Below are 23,746 nucleotides of genomic sequence, written 5' to 3'. Positions count from 1 at the left end.
GCACGGAACCCGTCAGCGGCGGCCCGGTCCCGTCACTGCCGCCTAGAATCACTGATTCTCGGGTACTTTTACCTGCAGCAGATCGATGGTTGCTGTTTTTACGGATTATTTATCTTCTTCCGCCGAGCGGTGCTCCACTGCTGTTTAGTTTCCGGTCCAGTCTTCTTCTGCTCCATGTAGAGCAGAGCTCCTAAACTGCGTGGCCACTAGCGGCTAGATGGAGGAACTGCAGCCTCAAGAGTCAAGCAATAAATACACCCGATTTTACGGTGATTAATTCACCTGATGTTTCGTATTAAACTGGAGAAATTGAGGATTTATAAATCTAAGTATTTCAAACATCATCGTTTCAACTTTAAAGCTGGAGTAAATATTTCCCCTGACATTAAAGACTCAACAGCTGTTTTATGCCAAGTGCTTTTTATTAAACATGATTAACTCAGATCTTATTGAAAGCTGCTACATCCATGGACTGCACGAAGTCCTCGAAGGCTGTGATCTTCTCCTCCAGGATGTCTGTGCCCACCTGCAGCAGAAAACACTTTGTCAGACCTCAGGAAGACACTCGGAACCAACCTGGCAATGTGCTACAAGCATCTTACCTTGTCGTCTTCCACCACGCAGCTAATCTGGAGCTTCTTGATGCCGTAGCCCACTGGGACCAGCTTGGCTGCACAGATCACACCATCGGTTGGTTATTACCCATCAATAAAACAGTTTAACGTTTAATGGATCAATGTGATCAGTTTCTGCAGCGGTCAGATCAAAGAGTGTCCATCAGTCTTCAGCCGAAAGATGGTGAGATGGATCATCAGCTGTGCAGAGTAGCTACACCTAGTGTGGGGTGTGGTGTGGTACTGGATTGGAGGTAATGGTCCCTGTACTGTGTGCGGTCCTCTTACATTGTCCCCAGACCAGCCCGTCCATCTCGATACTGCGGACACACTCCTCCAGCTTGGCCATGTCCGTCTCATCGTCCCATGGCTTCACGTCCAATAGGAGCGACGATTTAGCGATGAGAGCAGGTTCTAGTTGAAGGAGACAGACATAGAAGTCAGTTGCCAAGGAAACCCCACCATGCTGCTCTCCGATTGGTGGAGACTCATCAGGTAAACAGTTCTCCATCAGGCAGTCAGCCGAAAGATGGTAATTGGTTACTCATCATCCAGAGCCACGAGGGTGGATGGTGAGGACACCTCACCGGTCATGTGATCAGTGAGGTGTCCTGTGATTGGTTGAGTGACGTACTTTTTGCTTTCTTGGCGGCGTACTCGGCCAGGCGCTGCTCCTTCAGCTTGGTCGCCTCGGCGTCTTCCTGACAGACAAAGGAAGCAAAAGGTGAGGGTTAAACACCAAACCTGAGCTCACCTGTGACATCACAATGTCCTCACCTCCTCATCAGAACCAAACAGGTCGATGTCGTCATCGTCATCGTCTTTGGAGGCGGCGGGGGCGGAGCCTGAGGTGGCGTCGGCCACTCCCGCAGGGCCATACTGCCCCAGAGGTCTCTTTACACCTGGGAGGCTGACAGCCACGAAGCGTTGGTCACACCTGTACACTCTGACCTGAAGATGACGACGTCGATGGGGGCGGGCTCACCTGTTCTTCTGGCTCTGGTAAGACTTGATGTGGTTGTACCACCGCAGGGCATGGCACAGGTCTGCTGTGGGCGGGGCCGAGAGGACCTCAAAGACCGCCACATCAGCCTGAGAGGGGACAAACCTGTGGGGGACAGGGTTACCATGGTTACAAATGAGTCAGCTGATTTCTAAAGGTGCATTTCCCTCTTTTATTGGGGTCCAGACCTGGACCACTTAGGCTTGGTTAACCTGGACTGTAGAGGATTAATGGACCAGAACCAGAACTCTGCCTGACCAGACCAGGTTTAGATGCTAGACTTAAACCCGATTTGTAGTTTCAGTCATATTAAAACTCCTAAACTAGTTTCTAATGTCTCTGGTTCCGAGTTCGGAACCGACCTTAGGTCCAGCATGAGCTTCCAGAACCTACAGCAGCCACTGCGCAGCCGCAGAGGCTGTTAGCACCATGTGACCGCACAATGTGCCACATTAAACTCAAATAAACCGAATATTTTGATCGAAACTATGAAGTCCATTAATCTGCCATCAGCGTTCATACGGTTATATAAAACCATGAACACTTCCGGCTCCATGGAGCTCTGATGTAGCTTAATTTACCGCCGGAACTGAAGCTAACTGTTAGCCACGAGCCTAGCCAACATGGCGGCAGCCTCACTGAACCCTGCAGGAGCTTCTACCGGGAGGTTCTGCCTGGTTCTGCTGGACTCACCCTTCGATGTAGCTCCGGTCCGACAGGAAATTGTTGAGGACTTTAAGTCCGGAGGTTGATTTCAGATCACCGAAGCCCATGATGGAGCTGAAGAACCAGAGAAGAAGAAGGAAAGAGCAGCCAGAGGAAGAAGGAAGGAGGAGAAAGAGGGAGGAGGATTTATAGCCGGACCTGACTCCTCCTCAGAGGATTCTGCTCCTCCTCCTTCAGGGGTCCAGCAGGGTCTTCCATAAATTGTCAGATCTTAATTCTGGTGGCTCCAGAGAGAATAAAACTCCCAAATAAGTTTATAATACCACATAAAACCCATTAGAAATGATTTGAACCCTCCACATGCAGACAGCAACACCTGGAGGCCAGTCTCAGAATCCAACTCAATGGGAAATTAAGTGGAAGGAAGAACTGCTTAAGACTGAAGGAAATGCATAAATGTTATGAGGTATACTTGTCAATGATTCATGGAATGATTATTAAAGAAGCAGCAGAAAACAGGTTTTCTTTAACAGCCTGATTTCCATATTTATCATCAACATGGTGACATGACTTCCTGCTCAGCCACTCTCACCTGTTGCTGACTCCTCAGCAGGCCGGGTGTGTCTGAACAGGAATGCAGTCAGATCTGCCTGTTGGTCACATGGGCAGCAGCGGGGGCTGCTATTGGCTATCATTCAGAGAAGGTCGGCTGCACCTGAAGGCCATCAGAGATCCAGTCAGACTGATTCTAGAGCTCCAGAGCCATGGGTCAGGGCAGCTCTGCCGGCCTTCAGGTGAGTCCCTTATTTTCTTCTTTTTGGCTGACTATTGGATCCGGTTCTGACCTTCATCTGGATCAGATGGACCAGAACCAGCTTCATCAAATGGAGCTGGTTTAATACACCAGGTGGTTCCATTAAGCTCAGCTCTGCTGGTCTGGATCAGGAGTTAGGAATACCTCAAAGCTCAGGGACACGCCCACCTACCTGGAAGACTTACCACCTGTTCAGAACCTCTGGGCCCGCTCCATCAGGAGGACCAGACTGATGGACGTTCGTCCCTTACAGAATGTCAAAAAGAAGACCAGAAGAAGAAAACAAGGCCTGAAAGAATCAAACGTTTTGAACATTTTCTCATTCGGTTCTGATTCAGAGCTGCTGGTACCAAGAAGTGTTTCCAGTCCTGATTTAACGGAACCCACAGGTTCTGAACTTCTCAGGTTTTCAGGGAGTTTGATGGTCCACATGGTTCCTATCAGACCACAAACTCACCCTAAAGACCAGTCAGACCATAGGTGTCCAAAGTGCGGTTCAGGGGCCATTTGTGGCCCTTGAAGTAATTTTGCGAGGTCCATTGATCACAAATGAACCGAAGCAGAAAAACACTTGTTATTATTTTTGAAGGGCAGGTTTCTAATGATTTATTTATATCTTCTTAACTGTAGCATTGTACGTAATGTTTTCTTTTATTACTGATGTTTTGTTTTTGTTTTAATATCCTGGTAGGAAAGACCTTGTTTTGTTTTTGATGCCACCAGCATAACTTAACTAGTCGTGAAAGGTTGAGTAGCTACAGCCTTTCCTCTGCCTACATCGCCCAGAATATCTATTGTGATATTTATTGTTATTGATTAATTGTCCAACTCTGATAGTTCATAGAGGATCAGTTCTTCTTCTCCTTTTCTTTCCAATTGATAAACCATCTCATGATCCTGAAAGATGGAACTCCTCTGGTTCTGGTTCTGGTTCTGGCCTAAATCTCTCCTGGGATCCAGACTGGAAGACGTTAGCCATCTGGATAATTTCAGCACCAGAACCAGCTGAGTGTTAACCTGAAGCCTGTCCTCCTCTGTCCAGGTGTTGATCATGGGTCTGGACTCTGCGGGGAAGTCCACCTTGGTGGGCCAGATCCTGACTGGACAGGTGAGTGTCAGAACACTGTGAGGGTCACCAGTCCTCAGGTGTTCTCATGAAACCGTTTACCTTCTCAGACGGTCAACACCTCGCCGACGGTGGGCTTCAACGTGGGAACGCTGGAGCTGAACAAGCAGTCGTGTCTGACGTTGTGGGATGTTGGCGGACAGAAGAGCATGAGACAAAACTGGCAGTGAGTAAACGACACCCGGTAGGTGTGTCGCCCTGGCAACCGGCCAAAGGAATAACGGATGTCCTGCAGGTACTACCTGGACGGGTGCAAGGCGTTGGTGTTTGTGGTGGACAGCACTGACGTGGCTCGCATTCCGGAGGCGCAGAAGGCTCTGAAGAGCATCCTCAGCGACGAGAGGCTGCGGGGAGTTCCTCTGATGGTTCTGGCCAACAAGAAGGATCTGCCCAACAGCATGACCATACGGGAGGTGGGAACACTTCAGACAGCAGACACTGATAAACAGATCATCAACAGAACTAAGAGGATAAATCAGGCAGTCAGTCGTTATATCCCTTAAATAGGACCCTGGAAATAAAGAGTCTAATCTTCTCCTCAGGTGTCCAACAAGTTGAACCTGAACAGTTACACAGACAGAAAGTGGGAGATCCAGGCCTGCAGCGCCACCAAAGGGCTGGGGGTGCAACAGGCCTTCCTGACGGTCAACAAGCTGATCAAGAGGAGCTGAGAGGACCAGCAAAGGAAATCCACATCTTCAGAAGGAGACTTGTTTCACCTCAAGATTTTATTTATAGAGATTAATAAAGGTTTTAGTGATGATCCTGCTGTCTGATTTGTTCCTTCCTGCTACAAAATAATTTCTGTCACCAGTCTGAGAAAACGATGAGCTCAAACAGTGAAAGGCTCCTGATCATCGTCTACAGCTTCTTCTTCTTCTGGGCCGTTCTGTCTTCTTTGACTGCATGAAGACTCTGGAGACACAACCAGGACTGGACCAGGAGCAGAACTGGAACCAGGACCCAGAGTCCATTAAAGAAGACCAGGTAGACCCACAGGTAGAGCGGGTTGGACGTGTCCAGGTGAGGACTGCCCAGCAGCCAATCAGGACAGAAGGTCATCCAGCCGCCGTACAGCTCGCACACGCTCAGAGTGATCTGCAGGAAGTGTCTGAAATACGTTTCAGCATCAGTACATGTCCGTCACTACGAGCTGATACAGCTCATCTGTGGCCGTCCTGTCAGAATCAGACTGATTTAACGGCCCATTTAAGATCTGGTTGACCCACATGAAGCATTAAGAATAAAAAACTGAATGAAAAAGATAACAGAACATACATCAACATGGTTAAATCTGATAATAAAATGTTTCAGGGCTCAATTTGATTTGAAAACCAAAGAATAAAAACCAGTCTAACAGGTTTTAGCAGCACTGGATGTACTGTAATAGTACCTGTGGTACTTCATTAGCATACTCTGCAGTACTTTGATCCTATACCTTGTAACATGTAATACCTGAGTTGTATGAGTAATGCATTTTGTGCTTGATTGAGACTGTAGCATTACCTGTAGTACTTGTCATTGAGCACTGCATGTATCAGCAGCAGAGCTAGCAGAGAGTCCAGGACCACCGTCAAAATCTCCAAGGAGACGATGTTTGGATCAGAAACCAACCAGCGACTGTCTGCTTTACCGTACTCCTTCCCTACAGGTGAGACAGATATTTTATCCAGAGCAGAGTTTGTATGCATGTTAAACCATGCATAAAAACTTTCAGGAATGTTGAAGGACTAAAAAACATATTTAGAAGTAAAATAATACTCTTCAGTTTCCAGAAGTACTCTTGGTACTGTAGAGTAAGACAGAAGGTGATGAAGGGCCTTCAATGTTTATGTCTGGATTCAGGTCAGAGGCAGCTCTCTGATTGGTTGATGGGTGTAGCTTAGAAACACTGAAGATGCTATTTGCTGCTATGTGTGAGTAACAGTAAAGCACAGAAATACAAAGCAGTTCAAGACAGTCGCAAAACTCACAGAGTTCAGCCAGAGGCCCTTCAGATGTCTCCACTGTCCCAACCAGAGACATGTAAACAAATGGACCCTCCTGAGGACAAAAGGGACAGTCAGCCAGAACAAAGACAGCTGCAAAAACTCAACATTGATGAAGAGACAACTGTCTGATCCTTCAGGACAAGATAGAGTAGCTTTTACCCAACAATCGATTTGGAGATGCTGTTTTAATATTTGATGTTCAGTCCAGGTGAACAGTGTGGCACAAAAACCCCCCAAAAGAACAATCTTCTTCTAGACTCTGTTTGATTAGAGACCAAAACACCAACATTTATTAAATTATTAGCTGCTGCAGTTCTCTTTCTCAAACCAACCAAACTTTGAAAAACCTGTTCCCCTCCTGGCCTGTGGGAGCGCTGCACCAAAAACCACTAAAGAGAACAACACGGAAACTTCTGAAGAAAACACTGAGGGCAACTTCCTTTTTCACCAAATTTAAACAAAAATTGAGTTGTGCCAGATTTTAGCGGTTGGAGGATTTTCCGTTTTTCTTTAGCTAAAAACCACAAGACTTCCTCCCGCTAGCGCTAGGCTAACTCATTTGATTTGGTTTTATTTACCCATAATACCCTGTCTACTTTCTCCTTTGGCGTGGTCTCCCGTTAGCTTGGGGTTCACATAGACATTTTCAACTGAACCCAGACCGAAGTTTGGAGGACCAGAGTTTGATTACGCATTCACACCGCCCCAAACAAACCAGACTTTCTAGGCAAAAGGACTGGAGTTGGATTAAAGTGGACTAAACCAGGGTTGGTGTGAATGAACCCTAAATATCTGGAAAACAATGGAATCTTCAAAAGCAATCCAGAAACCCATAAAACAAAATGAAACAACACAAGTACAGTACTGGGGTGTCAGTGGAGGAGGACAAAAAGAGCCCAAAGGATGGTAAACATTGATCCCAAGAAGAGGACAGTACTTAGATAGTTCAAAGGTCAGTTCCTGAAGTGGTGAAGGAAGGATCACACTCACAGCTAACAGCAGAGTGGCTAAACGAGAAAAAACTCCTCCTACCAGCGTCAGGTGGACGATGACATCATAGAACAACCACAGCAGGATCCACCAGTCCGTCTTGGAGCTCCGCCCACCATACCTGTGTGTGAGGAGGGCAGCCACCAGCAGCTGGAGGCTACAGCCCAGCAGAGACAACACAGAGACGAGAGAGAGCGTGGGGGGAACCTCAGAGTCCATGGTACCAGCACCACACTGAGTACTTCACAGGAAATACTCAGTACCTTGTAAGCTGCATAAATACTTCACTTCAGTTGGACCGTCTAGTAGTCTTACTGTGCAGAGACTGGACCCAACTCTGGACCATCCCACTCACTCTGATTGGTCCTTCTGTTTGATATCACCAACCCTGTTCTGTCATTGGCTGCTGAGGAGACCACCCCACTTCCTGTCTCTCCCACATGAGGTCCATGAACCAACCCAAACTAAAACCAGAGTGAGAGTATCTCCACACAGACTCTCAGATCTACCTGCTTCTGGTTGATCACAGATGTTCCTCTGATTCTAACAACATTTATCATTTTATAGTCCTTTTGGTTCCAGAACATCAGAGACAGGAAACCCTTGTGTGTGTGTGTGTGTGTGTGTGTGTATGATAGTTTATTGACTGCAGAGTTTTGTGGGAAAAAAGAATTTATACAAGCATTGATAAGGTGAAAAACACAGTGATGTTTATTATCTGGTGAGAAAAAAGTGTCCTCTGACCTACAGAGTTAAACCTTTTATAGCAGAGAACAGAAAAAGTGTAACAATATTTACAACAATCTATCAGCAGGTGGCCTTAAAAGAGGCAAAGCAGAGGAGCCTGGATTACACTGAGCTCATGAGCATAACTAAAGACATAAACCACGATTCAGACAGTCTGGAGACTTTAGGACAAGAAATGTTCCATCAACACCAGAGATGAGATGTAGAAGGAAATAATCTTTGGCAGAACAAACAAATAAAATAATTACCCATTTTAGATAAATCAATCAGTTGGAATCACAAAGGTTATCAAAAATGTGTGACATTATGACCTTCTCTAGAATATCAACAGAACCACTGAAAACTGGTGAATGGAAAATCAGGAACATGATGAATCTAAAGCAGGACTTCTGTATTCAGGATTTGGAAAACAAACACTGGTGGAACATGAGGAGAAGGAGGGAAGACATCTCAACGGTAAGGCGTAGAGCATTATGGGAGCATTATGGGAGCACTGGGGAGACACTGGAACGTTGCTGAAAGTCTGGCAGAGATTTTTAGGAGCTGCAACAAAATGTTGTGGAAACTTCTAGAGAAATAAAAGAAATACAAAGAAAACTCCTTGGAATGTCAAAACATAAAAAAAACTTGGATTAACTGCAGAGGGTGTTCCCTTAGGAACATCATAGGACAATGAATGGGACCTGGTCAGAGGTATGACTGGAGATCATCAGAAGAACCTCTGAGAGACGGGGTTCAGTTATCAGGACACATTTAAAAGACCCTGGTTGGGATGTTTGAGGAACTCTGGAAAATATAAAACAAGGACCACTAAAGGGAGCCTGTTAGAATTGGATTCCAACTGGTTTGAATCAAACACATTGGATGGATTCTCACAGGAACCTGCAGATTCAGTGTCTACTCTTAGGGAGGACAGAAACCCTGGAGGTTCCTGAGCCCAGACTGCCCTGAAGGTCCCCTTGTTTCATGATCCAGAAGCTTAATCGTCACCCAACATTTCTGATGGTTTGCTGGTGGAAATTAAATAAAATCAAAAAAAAGAGAAGAATGGGTGAAGTCCAGACACTGATAGGAACCTTGGATCCCAACATGCATGCCATCAGGTTTCACATAGGAAGAATTCAAGATGATTTTCATCACGTAGACTTCAAACTTGTGAGAACATCTGAGGCTGATCATCTATGATCAAATAAATCTGACCTTCAGACCTAAAGGAGCAGCATATTCTGCCCTCTGGTGGTGGTTTGATCTCTGAGAGACCCAAGGTTTATCAGAGGAGAAGGTTGGAAAACTTTTGGGAAAATGGGATTGTTGACATTTAATGGAAAGTTTGAGGAATAAAGCAGAATACCTTTTGGTGGTTCTTGTTTCAAACTGAGAGGAGTTCCTTTAGAAAGGTTTGGACCCTCTGATTGGTCTGATCTAACGCTCATGTTCTGCTTAGGACTCCTCCTCCTTCTCCTCCTTCTCCTCTGCTCCGTCCTCCTGAGGGAGGGTGGAGGATAGAGCGTACGCCTCACTGAGTCCCTCAGAGACCACCGACACGTCAGCCTCCACCACCAGTGAACCCTCCTTCACCTCCTCCCTTACTTCCTCCACAACCTGCAGCTCCTTCTCCACAACCTGCAGCTCCTTCTCCACTTCCTCCCTGACCTCCACTACCGCTTCCACCTGGTCTTGGAGCACCCCCTGCTGGTCATTAGGGGCCAGCTGAGCGTGGACCTCGTTGAAGGGAAGGTCCAGCTCAGCGGTGCCTGGTGAGGGCAGCTGGATGTCGGCCTCGCTTGTGAGGGACTCCCTGGTCTGGCCTGAGGCCTCCGGAGGCTGGGAGTCTGAGCTGCTGCGAGTCTGAAGGACAGAAGAACATCTTTAGTTTGAGCTGAGACTTTTAATGACTGTCTGATGATCCAGTGACCAGCGTGAGTCTCTGTACCTTCTTGATGCCAAAGGTCAGAGAGGAGACCTTCAGGCTGGCAGTTTTCTGCTTGATCTTCTCCCGTTGTTCTGCTGAAACGATCTTTGTCCCGATCTTGTTCATCTTCTTCTCGATGTTGTGTCTGGAAAAGGCTTTCTTCAGGCTGTCCACCTGCAGAGAGACAGAGACAATGACGTCTGTCTGGCTGATCAAAACCCTTTAGGTCTGCTCCCTGTGGTTCCTACCCTGATCAGGCTGGACCGTTTCAGTTTGTCCACTGTGGACTTCTCCATGCTGTCCACATCCTGAGGCCACGGCTCCTCTTCATCCATGTCGGCCTCCAGACCAACGTCTTCGTCAGACGACAGGTCGATGGTCTGGAAGCCACCGTCCTGTCTGCCGTCACTGACACCCGGAGCAGACGGCTCGCCTTCCTCCAGGATCTCATCCCGAGGAAACGGAGGAGGCTCCTTCACAAAAACACTGGTCGGGATCTCGTTTTCCTCCTGCAACAAAGCAAGACACCGCATCAGAACCAGACCCACATGGAAGGTCTGGACTCGATGGACGGACACAATAACAAGGAAACCACAATACACACACTGACCCAGAGACAGAGGAATGCTAGGAATGTTCAAATTGGGTTCTGGAAATTATTCCTCCTGATTGTAGGAATCAATCAATCAACCAGGTTTACTTTTGGTGCCAATTTCAGCAACATGACAGTTCGAAGTGCTTTCTATTAGGAAAACATTAAAACATCAAACACAACAGCGTCAGGTGACAGAAGGCTGACTTTGTAACTGGCTTTATGTGTTTCTGAAGTTATGGTCAAATTTTGGGCCTGATTATTAGTTTCTACCTGTAATAACTGGAGCTGCGTGCTGGAATGTTCTGGGAGGACTGGAGGAATGTTCTAATGTTCTGGGAATGTTGCGTGTTGCTGACAGGAGGCAGAAGGAGAGGAATTGACCTTCCACCTCGTCGACACTTAAAGGGACCAGCAAGTTGTGGTTTCAGCTCATAACTACTCCAGTACCATGACAACCACAGCCCCCTCTGCAGATTTTCCAGGTCGGCTCCCACAGCAGCTCATATCCAAATAAGGTTAGTGGCTGAAGAACAGCCAGGCAGACCTCCATACGACCACATTTCCCAGCATGCATCTGGTGACTTTACACCTACCTGGAAGATGAGCACCTTGAAGTTGTTCCTGCTGATCAGGTGGGCGTGGTTCGCCTCCAGCTTCCTCACCTGGGCGCCCTGACGCTCCATCCTGTCTCGGACCTGCAGAGACACGACATGGAGGACGTGGAGGACATGGAGAACATGGAGGACATGGAGAACAGTCCACCAGGTGCTCCAGGTGTGTCGGTGCATTCACTGACCTCCTTCATGGTCACAGACAGCTTGCGGCTCTTGTCCAGCAGCTTGCTGACGGTGTTGGACGTGTGGCTGTGACTCTTGGACAGCCGGGTCATGTCCGCCTGGATCCCTCTGACCACGCCCTCCATCTGAACCTGGTGCATCTGAAACACACCCAGAACCGGGTCACAGGTCACCCCACAGCCCAGAGCCAGATAAATCCCTCTCAGTCATCAGAGACCCGCTGACAGCTGATGTTCTGCAGAAGGTCCAGTCCGTTCCTGAGGTGGTGCCGGTAAACACACCTGGGGAGGGATGTGACGTTTTACCTCGGCTCAGCACCAACAGGAAGTGGCGTCCACATTCCTGAGGAGGAACGCTGAGCGCTCGGAGGGTGTGTCAGAACATGGAGCAGAACCACAACCCGGGTCTGATCCAGTTGTTCCTCCACCTTCAGGTCTAGTTCTGCTTTAATCAGCTGTTCTAACTGGACTCTGAACCCTGAACATGTCCACTCACCTCCATCTTGTTCTGGTTGTCCTGCACGGCGTCCAGCATGTTGACCAGCTTGTCGAGCAGAGTCAGAACCGTGATGGCATTGACTGGACCCTGACCAAGCTTCTCCAGGTCGAAGGCAGCAGAACCAGAGGCCTGCTCCTCGCCCTGCGAGTCCAGGTTCAGGTTCAGGTCCGGGGCATCTGCGGGGACCATCAGGTCCTGGTTCTGATGAGACTCGGTGGTCACCATATCGACGGAGGTGTAAGCAGAGTCTCCTGCAGTGGAGAAAACACCCAAACTCTGTTTGCCTGCAGTCAGAGAGCTGCGCTCTGATTGGCTGCTGGGAGGGAAACTTTCCAGATAACTTCCCTCTGTGGAAACGTCCACACCTTTAACCCCTTCCCTGCTGCCGCCGGGACCGACCAGAGACACACTGAGGACACCAGCTCTGTTCACATAGCTTTCACTCACAGGGACGTCTGGACCAGACAACTGGACCAGAACCCAGAACCAGAACCGTCTAACAGCAACAGGTTTAACCTCTGCTGCCCCTCAAAGGGTTAAACTCTCTCTCTCCACCCTCAGCCTGGAGCTCAGTCTTTCCACCACACCCAGGGGGGAGGGGGTAGTTACCATGGAGACGGGGCAGGAGAGAGAGCCAGTGAGTGCCAGTGTCTCTCGCTCTCCCATGTTTTTCAGATGAAGTCATCTGGAAGGAAAACGGTAGCTTTCCTCCCATTGTGTTCGAGCTGGAACTCCAGAGTCCAGAGGAAAACCGGCCTGGTTCCACTGATCCAGAACCGCTTCTGCTTCTGAAACACAGAGATATTCTTCTATAACTAGATTCCTGAGGAAAAACGGCCTATTTAAAGTTTATCTGTGTGACCCGGTTCCACTTATCCAGAACCTCTACTGGTTCTATTAAACTAATACACAGGGATCATTGTTTCATAACCAGAGTCCAGAGGGAAAAACAGCTGATTTACGTTTGCTCTGCTATCACTGTTTGCCTTAAATTATTTTCTGTGAAGCTGTGAACCACTTCTGCTCTAATGTTTATAATATTTTTATAATAAATGTAATAATTCTGGCTAAATGCAAATATTCACAAATTTAACTTTAAAAGACACTTTATGTTCCTCTTCTTCTTATCTAGATATAAAATCAACATCAGAAACAACTCATATCTAATAGATTCTATGTTTTTATCTCCTGTTTGTTTCTATTGAAGTTGTCTTCCGTCTACTTCCTGTTTGTTCAATAAAGTTCCTGAAAAAAATGTGAGCGCATGCGCAGAAGTAAGCCTTAGTTAGTAAACACAAGTCATCTGATTTATGGATGTAATAAGTGCGTAAAGAAGGGTCAGGGGTCAGAGCTCAGCTTAGGTTTATGTTTTAGGATTCTAGAGGAATTAGAAGTGGCTCGGTTCTGAAAGTGCTCCGGTTCTGGAAGTGATTCGGTTCTGAGAACGGTGGCTCCTCCGTCCTGGAGGCTCAGGTCAGCTGACTCACAGCCCGTCTGTGCTACCGAACCCCTGCCTCATCCTGCGGTTCGGTTCTGGTCAGACGGCAGAACCGGCTCCTCTGTGCGGACCCAGACCTCATCATCCTCCTCAGCATGGCCTTCATCACCGCTAACTGGAACCCTCTAGGAGACGCCTTCTACCGGTCAGTACCACACACACCTGACGCGGAAAACCGGGTGCTCCGCTCTGCAGCTGGGTCAGAACCTGCTGGGTCGGAACCTGCTCCGTTTACAGAACTGTTTTGGCCAGTCACATTGGTCACATGACTGAAGCTAAAGCTAGCTTTCGCCACACAGCACACCTGTACCCCCCTCCTCTCCAGGTGAGTTCTTGTGGACCCAGACTAGAGCCGAAGGAACCATCAGATGTCTGGCTGCCAGGATCCGGGTTCAAACCGGTTCTGCTTGTCACACAGAGACCCGGTTACCTGGAATGACCTGAAATGAACAGGGTCTGGTCGGTTCTGCTGGTTCTGGTGTTTAGCTGTCCCGGTTCTGTCTCTGCAGGAAGACGGAACTCTATGAGATGTTCTGGAGCCTCCGGGACGGACTGAGGGACAGTCTGGTGGCAGCAGCTCCGTATGGAGGCCCAATCGGTGGGTTCTGGTTCTGGTGGTCAACCTGGACTCAGTCACTTTATTCAGTCGTCATGGCAACCGCTATGTGGAGACATGGAGCCTGGTGGTCAATGAGGTTCCTCTTAGCTCAACCAGGCTTTATCTCTTCACAGTCTGTTACCATGGTGACATAATCAGAGTTAATTGTAAATGTGTTGTTGTGTCCCAGCTCTGCTCAGAGAACCGCTCAGACGTTCCCCCAGCACTCGTCCTCAGCTGGAGATCTACTCTGCCTCCGGAGTGTCCATCGCCAGCTTCCCAGTAAGGACACGTGTCCAACACACCACCTGTCCCAGAGTGACCTCGCTCTTTCCCTCACCTGTCTTACCTGTCTTTCAGTGGAAGAGCGGTCCTGTGGTCCATCTGGGCTGGTCCGTCAATGACGAGCTGCTGTGTGTTCAGGAGGACGGGACGGTTCTGATCTATGACCTGTTTGGGTCCTTCAAGAGACACTTCAGCATGGGACAGGTGGGTCCAGTCAGAGACGTCGGTGTGGGACAGGTGTGTGTTTGATCCTGTTAACTGGTTCTCTTTGTCTCAAACAGGAAGTGGTCCAGAGTCAGGTGTTGGAGGCCAAGGTGTTCCACTCGCCGTATGGAACAGGCGTCGCCATAGTAACGGGTTCGTCCCGCTTCACCTTGGCAACCAACATTGAGGACCTGAAGCTGCGCCGGCTACCTGAAGTCCCAGGTAAGGACGGCTTGAGGACAGCGCACCCAGGCATCCTCTACCCGTCCCCCACCTGTTTCTGTCCCCTCAGGTCTCCAGGGCTGGCCGTCCTGCTGGGCCGTCCTCACTCAGGACAGACAGACCAAAGTCCTGGTGTCCAGTGGACCTGAACTCTATGTCCTGGACAACACGTCCTGCACGGCTGTGGTAGGTTTTCTGCTCCTCAGACAGACAGGTGAGCTGAGGACTCTCACCTGTCTCACCACCCGTCTGTCCTCAGTATCCTCCAGGTCTCAGTCCTCAGGCTGGCAGCATCGTCCACATGTCTGTCTCCTTCAGCTACAAATACCTGGCTCTGTTCACCGAGACGGGGCGGCTGTGGACCGGCTTGTCCAACTTACAGGTGAGCAGGCTGCTCTGTCAGGGGGCGGGGCCACACCTGTGTGGGATCTGACAGGTTTCTGCTGTCTGCAGGAGAGACTGAGTGAGGTGGACACCAAGCAGGCTGCTACGCCCAAACAGATGGTCTGGTACGTTGACCTTTGAACCTGTCTACCAGTTGACCTCTCTACCTCTGCTCCTACCTGTGTGTCTGTTGACCTTTGAACCTGTCTACCTGTCCAGGTGCCGCAGGCCGAGGTCCCAGCAGCCCTCGGTGGTGTTGATGTGGGACCGGCTCCTCCTGGTGGTGGGATCTTGTAATGACTCCATCCAGTATCCTTGATCTGAGCTTAGACTGGACCCAGGGCAGGTTGTTAGTGTGGTTGACCCTTGACCCTGATCCAGGTTCCCCCTGGAGGACCAGTCAGTGCTGGTGGGCGAACTGGACGGGGTTCGGGTCATTGGCTCCAGCAGCCAGGAGCTGCTGCAGGAGGTTCCTCTGGTTTGCCAGGACATCTTTAAGATCGCCTCCATGGCTCCTGGAGCGCTGCTGCTGGAGGCCCACCGGGAGTACGAGGTATACTGGTCACACTGGGGCTGCTGCTGGCGACCCAGACCCACGGTTCTGATCCCTCCTGTCTGAGCAGAAGTCCAGTCAGAAGGCGGACGAGTACCTGAGGGAGATCAAGGAGCAGAACGTCCTGGGAGACGCCGTCCGGCAGTGTGTGGAGGCGGCCGCTCACGAGTATGACCCCGACACCCAGAAAGCCTTGATGAGGGTGAGGTCACCAGAACCAGAACCACAGAACCATCCAAATACTGAACAGAAGCTGAGAACAAATCAATGTCAGATGAGTTTATAACTTTCTCCATCCATAAAAACGGTTCCAAAGTCGGACTTCTGTCACCTGAATAAACTTTAAAACGTTACAGTCTCACTGCTGCTGCTGAAACATTCTATTCATATGAAATTCATTGATTGATTGATTGATTGATTGATTGACGCGGTGTCTCTCCACCAGGCGGCGTCCTTCGGGAAGTGCTTCCTGACGGAGTTCAGCCCGGATCAGTTCGTGACGACCTGCAGGGAGCTGCGGGTTCTGAACGCCGTCAGAGAGAGCAGCGTGGGGATGCCGCTCACACACACCCAGTATCCTGCCCTGGTGCATCATGGGAGGTGGAGTTCTGGGGCTTGGCTGTTCAAAGCCTCAATTTCATTGCATCTTTATTTGCAGAATTTAGAATTTTTGTTTTATCTGTGAAGATTTTTCCATAAATTGACATCTGTCCATTGTTCTGAATCTAAAGTTTATTTTTTCAAATCTGTTTTGAATATTGATTTTGTTCTAACGCGTTTTTGTTTCCATTTCCTTAAGTTTTGGATATTTAAACTTTTCCATGGTTCATATTAGATATTTGTGAGATGCTCTTTAACCTCTGACCTCAGATTTAAACAGATGACCCTTCAGGTCCTGATAGACAGGTGAGTCCCTTCCCCCACTTGTTGCCATGTTGGCGCGTTAAAACTTGACCTGCTTTTCACAACATTTGGTGTTTTTAGAGGAACATTTTTATAGAAGAGTTACTGTGTGGCAGAAAAGCCCAAAATCTGGCAACCCTGTCCCCCTGCTGACCCACGTCCAGCTCGTCCCCCTCAGTGTCTCCTGTTGTCCCTCAGGCTGGTCTACCGGCAGTTCTACCCTCTGGCCATCGAGGTCTGTCGATACTTGAAGATCCCAGACTACCAGGGAGTCAGTCGAGTCCTGAAGCATTGGGCCTCCTGCAAGGTAATGCCGTCTGTCCCTAAATCTCCTCACCTGTCTCCAAATGTCCCCTCACATATGTGTGTGTGTGTCCAGGTGCAGCAGAAGGACTTGACCGACGAGGCCATAGCCCGAGCCGTCTGCGCCAAGGTGGGAGACTCACCTGGAGTTTCGTATTCAGACATCGCAGCTAAAGCATATGAATGTGGACGACCAGAACTCGCCATCAAGGTACGCTGCTGCTGCTGCTGCACTGTAGGGTTCACACCTCAGCATCCTCTTCATGAGGTCTGTAGTAACGTGTCGGTACCTTCCTCTGCCTGCAGCTGCTGGACTTCGAGGCCCGGTCCGGAGAGCAGGTTCCTCTGCTGCTGAAGATGAAGAGGAGCCAGCTGGCTCTCAGTAAAGCCGTGGAGAGCGGCGACACCGACCTGGGTGAGTCTGCAGGCTCCATCCCGAGCCGCCCGCCAGGTGAGCACGCTGACCTGTGTGTGTGTGGGTGTGTGTGTCCAGTTTACACAGTGGTGACGTACCTGAAGAATGACATGAACAGAGGAGATTTCTTCATGACCCTGAGGAACCAGCCGGTGGCGCTCAGCCTCTACAGACAGGTGAGCTCACCTGGACCGCCTGACCTCCACTTCACGATGGAGATACTGGAAGTCAAAGGTCATGACAGGGAGGCATAACCATCTGAAAGCCAAAGAATCTCCCAGAAACACTAAATCTGTTCTAGAAATTTAAACAAAGTCCAGGCAGGTGTTTCCTGTTGGTTACCATGGAGACGAGTGACCGTGTCCTCCGTGTCTCCAGTTCTGCAAACTGCAGGAGCCTCAGACGCTGAAGGACCTATTCAACCAGGACGACGACCACCAGGAGCTCGGCAACTTCTACGTGACGTCCAGCTACAGGGACAAGGTGAGCCTCTCCCACCTGGACAGGTAGATGGACGGCTGTCCATGTCCTCACCTGTCCCTGCTGTCTTTGTCCAGAGGCTGGAGGGCCGGCTGGCGCAGCTGCAGAGCGCCGTGGACGAGTACAACAAGGCCAAGAACGACTTCGCTGCCAAGGTAAAGGTCTCACCTGACCACCAGGTGTGTCCACCAGGTGTGGACGGTCTCTGATGTCTCCTGTCCTTCAGGCCACGGAGGAGGAAATGCGTCTCCTTCGTTTCCAAAGGAAGCTGGATGACGAGAAGGGGGCGGGGCTTCTGGGACTCTCCCTGCAGGTATCTGTAAACACAGGTGACCAATCGGAGATGAGCCTGGGGTTACTGAGTGATGTCACTTCCTGTGCAGGCCACCATGGAGGCTCTGATGTCGTTGGGTCTCCACAAGCAAGCGGAGCAGCTCTACAGAGACTTCAGAGTGCCTGACAAAAGGTGTGATGTCACGGCAGGCCAGGCTGTGATTGGCTGGATTGCTAGAAATATTTCATTTTGTAGGTGACTCACTTCCTGTCTCACCTGCTCAGGTACTGGTGGCTGAAGCTGAAGTCTCTGGCTGAGAAGGAGCAGTGGGAGGAGCTAGAGAAGTTCTCCAAGAGCAAGAAGTCTCCTATTGGCTACCTGGTGAGAGAAGCCCCGCCCCCTTACTGCCCCCTTTAACAGTGAACTGCATTTCCCATGATTCCTTGCTGCCTACCTGTCCTCAGGCCTTCGTGGATGTGTGCATGAAGAACAACAACAGGCATGAAGCCAAGAAGTACGTCAGCAAGGTCACACCTGAGCAGAAGGTCAAAGCTCACCTGGCCGTGGGGTAAGTCCACACCTGTGACATCATCACGTAGCAGAGCCCCGCCCACTGCTCACTCTTCTTCTTCTCTGGCTGTCAGTGACCTGGAGGGGGCAGCGGACGCAGCCATTGAGCGCAGGAATGAGTCTGAAATGGGGGCGGTCCTCTCCAGATGCTCCGCCTCCGACCGGCTGCTGATGGACAAGCTGAACCGGGCCCGGGTCGCCGCCACCAAGAAGTGACCTGAACACGTCCAAGTCGCCGCCCATTCCTACAGCTAGCAGCGCTAGCACAGTCTGTGAAATAAATGCTTCTGTTTCCGACCTGTTGTTCCATTTGTGGTCTGGTTTTCTGTTTGCTTCAGATTTGGACTTTGACTAGGCCACTCTATCCCATGAATCTGCTTCGATTGTAACCATCCCATAATATGTCTGGCTCCATGTTCATCTTCACCATGCTGTCACTAAGTGGTTTGTTTGTAAAGTTACACAGTCAAGAATTAACAGGAGCAATTTGGGTCAGTCAGTCATAAGAGGAAAAAATGGCTAAACATTTGGTTAACCAACCAAATATTTACTAGCTAAATATTTAGCTTGCTGACAATATATTGATTTCCAAATTTAATGTTTAGTTAGAAAGCTAAATATTTAGCTAGATCAGAGATACATATTTTGCTTGCAAGCTATTTATTTAACCAACTACATATTTAGTTCCAAACAAAAGGTCGTTATCTAGCTAACTACATATTAGCCAGCTAACTGCGCAATTATTTTGGACATAACTAAATATTTAATGACAAGCTAAACGGTTGCCTTTCTAAGCAGCTAGCTAACTACATATTTGGTTAGGTGCTAACTATTTGTGATTTTAGAATCGGTTCCACCGTGTTTCTCTGTGGGAATGCGTGTCCAGGTAGATATCTGCCATGTTTCCTTTGTTTGTGAAGAAGTCAGAAACTTTGTGAAGCCCGGTGGACTTTGTGTTTGGACGGAACCAGATGTTCATTCAAACTGGAAACGGAGTCCACGTCAGAACTGGCACCTGTAGATGTAGACGTGGCGCCCCCTGCTGGTCTGTAATGATTAATAAATGAGACGAACAGAACCACTCTGGAACCGAACTGCAGGAATATTTTACTGTTTTCTGGAGAAAAACCAGTTGGGTTCTGTTCAGCCAGCTGCTGGGTCATGTGATCCCAGGCTCTTTGCTCACAGCAGAACCTAACCCAGAAGACCTGAATCTGGGCTCTGATTGGTTGATCAGTTATTCAACCTGGACTGGGTCCAGAACCGAGCGCTGATTTGGGCCCAGGCCAGAGGTGATGGATTCGACCCAGCCGTTTGCTGGACCCAGGGGGCGGTTCGGTACGGGGCGGAGTGAGGGCGTGGCCTGGATTAACAACTATACAAACGGGTCGGTTCGGTCAGAAGTTATGCAGCGAACTCCGAAGTTCTGCAGCAGGTAGGTGGTTTCCTTTGGGTCCAGGTGTTCAGGTGCATGACCGACAAGTTCCGAACCGGGCTCAGAGCACCACGTTTAGCTGATCTGCACCAGAGACGAGGTTCTGGTCCGGTTCTGAGTCCAATTCAGTTCCGTAAGACTTCTGCAGAGTTTCATGGTGCGTTCAGGCGCAGCTCGGAAACGGGAGACACTGGTCAGCCTGGTGTTCTGATCCGACCCGGACCGGCTCAGCTCACATAAGCGGGTCCACTTCCGTCTCCTGAAGACAGAAACGGAAGGAACGGAACCAGTGAAGCCAGAACTGGATCAGAACCAGAACCCTGGACCTTGACCGTGTCAGAAAGAGCTGAGTCAGGGTCTGGTTAACCTTTAACCTATCGGATCTGAAAGTTCTGAAAGGTCTGATAGTACCTTAATACGTCTTATCGAATCGCAGTATTTCAGTCTTCACATGCCGTGTATATATTCTTGTATGGAGGACCAAAAGGGCCAAAATTCAATAACTACTATGGAAAGTAAATGTTTAATTAAATAATGTAAAATGCATTGTACATATTTCTAAAAATAAATTATTTTCAAAATACATATTCACTCTTTATTTAGTTTTAAATAAACAGTGAAATAATTCTAGGTATTTTTATCTATTATAAGTCACATCACCTGTACAGCATCCTGTTGTTACTGTAGTACTAAGAGTATTATTAATGTACTACGATAGCACATTGCAGCTGTTGTAGCTAGAAAAATAAGTTAATTTCTGTCAGAAAATTGAGCAATTTTGAAATTTCAAAAGTCAAAATTTTATTTAAAACCCCCCCCCCAAAAAACCCAAATCTTGAGTCTTCAAATAAGTTCTGAAAAAAAGTGAAAATTTCTGATCTTGTATTGTCTAAATTTATGACTTGTAAATTCTCTGAGCTCCAAGTCAAACATTTGCAAAACAAACAAAATTTTAAATTAGTCTCAGAAATTTTCTAGAGAGAATGCAAACATTTTTGAGCAAAGTCATAAATTTTCCAAGAGTTAAAACTTTTCAAAATCTCTGCATTTTTTTTTATAAATGTCTTCTACTTTTCAAGCTCAGGAATTTCCTGTTTTTTTCTAGAATGTTTTTGAGTTTCTGGGTTCCAGAAGTTGAAAATTTGCTATGAAAAAAAAATATTAATCTCAGAGATTTTCCACAAAAACTTTTAAGTTTCAAAAGTTGAGCAATTTTGACTTTTGGAAATTTTTAGATTGTTTTGCTTTTCAAACTGAGAAGTTTTATATAGAAAATTTGAGACATTTTTGACTTTTGGGGCTCAGAAATTTAATTGTTTTTCTAGAAAATTTCCCGTCTGACGTTAAATCTGACTAAACTTTTCTTGGTAGGAATACTAAAATTATTTCTATTTGCTAAAAGTCAGAAAACTTTGAACATTTTTAGTTTTATTTTCTAGCTGTGACTCTACCTCTGCTGGTGTCCATAGAAACAGCCTGGTTGGCGCTCCTGCTCAGTGATTGGCTCCAGCAGACAGGTGAGATGTCGTCGGTGAAGGTAGAGTCCGTGGTGAAGGAGCACGCTCAGGTTGGCGAGGGGCCGGTGTGGGAGGAGTCAGAGCAGACGCTGCTGTTCGTCGACATCACCGGGCAGAAAATCCACCGCTGGAACGCAGCGACCAATCAGATCCAGTCTCTGCAGACAGGTGGGCATCTCCTCGTTACCTGAGGCTGCCTCACCTGGCCTCTCGTCACAGCTTGGCTCCTTTTCCTTAGCTGACACGGTGGGATTCGCGGTCCCTCGCCGATCCGGCGGTTACGTCGCAGGCGTGGGCTGCAGCATCGTGGCTGTTGATTGGTTGACTCAGAAGGTGACATCACTGGCCAGAGTCGAAGACGACAAACCAGAGAACCGCCTGAACGACGGGAAGGTCGATCCGATGGGACGGCTGCTGGCAGGTACAGCACACCTGTCTGCTGCTGACTCACCTGGTCACCTGTTACCATGACGATGTTGTTCCTCCCTCAGGTACGATGAGGAGGGACGCTCAGACCGCTCAGGGGAAACCAGGATCTTTGTACCTGATGAAATCTGACCTGTCTGTCACCAAGCTGCTGGGCCAGGTAGGTTCACCTGTTGGCGCCCCCTAGTCTGTATGCTACCTGCAGCCAGTGGGCGGGGCCTCACCTGTCCCTCACCTGGTAGGTGGATATCTCTAACGGGATGGACTGGACTGCGGACCTGAAGACGTTCTTCTACATCGACAGCCTGGCTATGAGCGTCGACGCCTTTGACTATGACTCGGCCTCTGGAAACCTGGGTAACCATGCCTGTAACCACGGCAACGCCTGGAGCCTCACCCTGCGTACGCTTCGCTTCCAGGCTTCCTGTCTGTGTTTGTCCGTTACCTAGGTAACCGCCGGGTGGTGTACCGGTTGGCGGAGGGGGAGGGCATTCCCGACGGGATGACACTGGACGCCAACGGCCGCCTCTGGGTGGCGTGCTTCAATGGAGGACGAGTCCTCAACATCGACCCTGCTACTGGTCAGTCAGACTGGTTGGACTGGTGTCTTGTCATTTCAACATATGCTTTATATTTTGAAACAAAAATAATAAAAACTATTGACTGTAGTCGGCACTTGAAGGTACCAAGTGCAGATCCAGGTGGAACTCCTCTGTTTGGTATTTAAAATGTTTTTAGTTCTTTCAAAAATAAAAATGTTCTACAGATGTTTCTGTATTTTGCTAAACGTGATGGATGGATGTAACCAAGTCCGTTTCTCAGCAGAAACTCACTAGATTTACAGATAAAAAGATTCTTAATATTGCAAGTCAAACAGAACCGGATAAATCTGTTCAACAAGTTCAAGCTGTTGGACTTTCAGCCATTAAACGTTTCATGAGCGCAGCTTTGATCTTCCCAGATTACAGCAGATTATTCAGAGTGACTCAGCGGGAGTCAAACCAGTAAACCCAGTAACACTAGTGGAGTTAACTGGTTAAACTGGACGCTCCTCTCCTCTCAGGTAAACGCCTGCAGACGGTGTCTCTGCCCACCACAAAGACCACTTCCTGTTGCTTTGGTGGCCCAGACTACTCTGACCTCTACGTGACCTCGGCCAGCCTGGGTCTGGACCAATCAGAGCTCCAGAAGCAGCCGGCGGCCGGCAATACCTTCAGGGTGAGAGCCCCGCCCCCCGCTTCTGCCTCCCCGGTCAGAGGCCTGCTTTGACCTGTGCTGTGTCTGTGTGTGTAGGTGACGGGACTCGGGGTCAAAGGTCGACCATCAAACGCATTCAGTGGGTGAACTGCAGGAGGCAGAGTCTTCTGATCTTCTATAAAGCTGCTGACTAATAATCAAACTGGATCAATAAATGATTTTACAGTCATCACCTGTACTCTAATAAAGCTGAGCGCTATGCATGCTGGGAGTTGTAGTGTGACGGCGTCATGATGCAGAAGGTTTAGTTTTATTTCCACACCGAGTGCAAAATAACAGCAACAACAACACAGACGGACAGAGAAGCTACAGAACCTTCTAGAAAACGTCTGTACACGTAGAAAACCTTGTGCTCTGAACGTTTGGACTGAAAATAACCAAAAACGGGCCGGAGGGGAGGGACAGTGAGAGCACCATTAGTGCTGATGCTGCAGGAACAGAACAGGTTCTGCTCTGACGACCCGGGTCCAGTTGGTGATTCTTAGAGTTTACATGGATTATACAGCAGCGGGTGCAAACATGCAGCAAACAGCCAAATGAGCTGCAAACATGTGAATGATTCAAACTACAAAAAAAACACCATGCAAACAAAAAAAAAACAAAAAAAAAGAGAAGAAAAATGTAAATTCAATAAAACTGCATAAAAATAGGAGCGAGGGGAAAAATACC

General features: G+C 48.5%; 6 protein-coding genes across 6 annotated transcripts; 3 read left to right on the top strand and 3 right to left on the bottom strand.

Annotated features, from left to right (window-relative positions):
• Positions 1-403: 403 nt before the first annotated feature.
• eef1b2 (eukaryotic translation elongation factor 1 beta 2) lies at positions 404-2,556 on the bottom strand. The gene is given in 8 exon segments (XM_044109712.1): positions 404-526; positions 603-670; positions 903-1,028; positions 1,249-1,315; positions 1,392-1,524; positions 1,600-1,722; positions 2,311-2,484; positions 2,486-2,556. Coding segments are annotated over 8 exon segments (834 nt in total). The 5' UTR covers positions 2,542-2,556; the 3' UTR covers positions 404-439.
• A 153-nt stretch (positions 2,557-2,709) lies between these two features.
• arl11 (ADP-ribosylation factor-like 11) lies at positions 2,710-5,026 on the top strand. Its single transcript, XM_044109723.1, has 5 exons — positions 2,710-3,077; positions 4,140-4,205; positions 4,274-4,389; positions 4,459-4,636; positions 4,766-5,026. The coding sequence occupies exons 1-5, from the start codon at positions 3,048-3,050 to the stop codon at positions 4,892-4,894; spliced, it is 519 nt and encodes a 172-aa protein (XP_043965658.1). The 5' UTR covers positions 2,710-3,047; the 3' UTR covers positions 4,895-5,026.
• On the bottom strand, positions 4,933-7,559 carry ebpl (EBP like). The gene is made up of 4 exons (XM_044109721.1): positions 7,247-7,559; positions 6,197-6,266; positions 5,730-5,868; positions 4,933-5,334 (listed from the first exon to the last, which is right to left on the bottom strand). The coding sequence occupies exons 1-4, from the start codon at positions 7,421-7,423 to the stop codon at positions 5,085-5,087; spliced, it is 636 nt and encodes a 211-aa protein (XP_043965656.1). The 5' UTR covers positions 7,424-7,559; the 3' UTR covers positions 4,933-5,084.
• A 333-nt stretch (positions 7,560-7,892) lies between these two features.
• cavin2b (caveolae associated protein 2b) lies at positions 7,893-12,483 on the bottom strand. Its single transcript, XM_044109665.1, has 7 exons — positions 12,363-12,483; positions 11,751-12,004; positions 11,255-11,395; positions 11,052-11,153; positions 10,112-10,372; positions 9,885-10,037; positions 7,893-9,799 (listed from the first exon to the last, which is right to left on the bottom strand). Exons 1-7 carry the CDS (start codon positions 12,466-12,468, stop codon positions 9,392-9,394), a joined length of 1,425 nt encoding a protein of 474 aa, XP_043965600.1. The 5' UTR covers positions 12,469-12,483; the 3' UTR covers positions 7,893-9,391.
• A 511-nt stretch (positions 12,484-12,994) lies between these two features.
• On the top strand, positions 12,995-18,745 carry vps16 (VPS16 core subunit of CORVET and HOPS complexes). The gene is made up of 24 exons (XM_044109590.1): positions 12,995-13,396; positions 13,761-13,849; positions 14,040-14,131; positions 14,210-14,338; positions 14,416-14,560; positions 14,631-14,746; positions 14,820-14,942; positions 15,014-15,069; positions 15,164-15,253; positions 15,326-15,497; positions 15,568-15,699; positions 15,943-16,070; positions 16,368-16,403; positions 16,599-16,707; positions 16,780-16,914; positions 17,010-17,118; positions 17,197-17,294; positions 17,497-17,601; positions 17,676-17,753; positions 17,825-17,911; positions 17,982-18,064; positions 18,157-18,253; positions 18,337-18,440; positions 18,517-18,745. The coding sequence occupies exons 1-24, from the start codon at positions 13,347-13,349 to the stop codon at positions 18,656-18,658; spliced, it is 2,505 nt and encodes an 834-aa protein (XP_043965525.1). The 5' UTR covers positions 12,995-13,346; the 3' UTR covers positions 18,659-18,745.
• An 832-nt stretch (positions 18,746-19,577) lies between these two features.
• On the top strand, positions 19,578-23,288 carry rgn (regucalcin). The gene is made up of 8 exons (XM_044109705.1): positions 19,578-19,877; positions 21,347-21,562; positions 21,633-21,815; positions 21,886-21,980; positions 22,063-22,177; positions 22,270-22,401; positions 22,884-23,038; positions 23,114-23,288. The coding sequence occupies exons 2-8, from the start codon at positions 21,400-21,402 to the stop codon at positions 23,162-23,164; spliced, it is 894 nt and encodes a 297-aa protein (XP_043965640.1). The 5' UTR covers positions 19,578-19,877; positions 21,347-21,399; the 3' UTR covers positions 23,165-23,288.
• The last annotated feature ends 458 nt before the right edge of the window (positions 23,289-23,746 follow it).

The sequence above is a fragment of the Gambusia affinis genome, linkage group LG24 (assembly GCF_019740435.1).
Source record: "Gambusia affinis linkage group LG24, SWU_Gaff_1.0, whole genome shotgun sequence".
Taxonomy (NCBI): domain Eukaryota; kingdom Metazoa; phylum Chordata; class Actinopteri; order Cyprinodontiformes; family Poeciliidae; genus Gambusia; species Gambusia affinis.
This window is presented reverse-complemented; position numbering and strand designations above follow the sequence as displayed.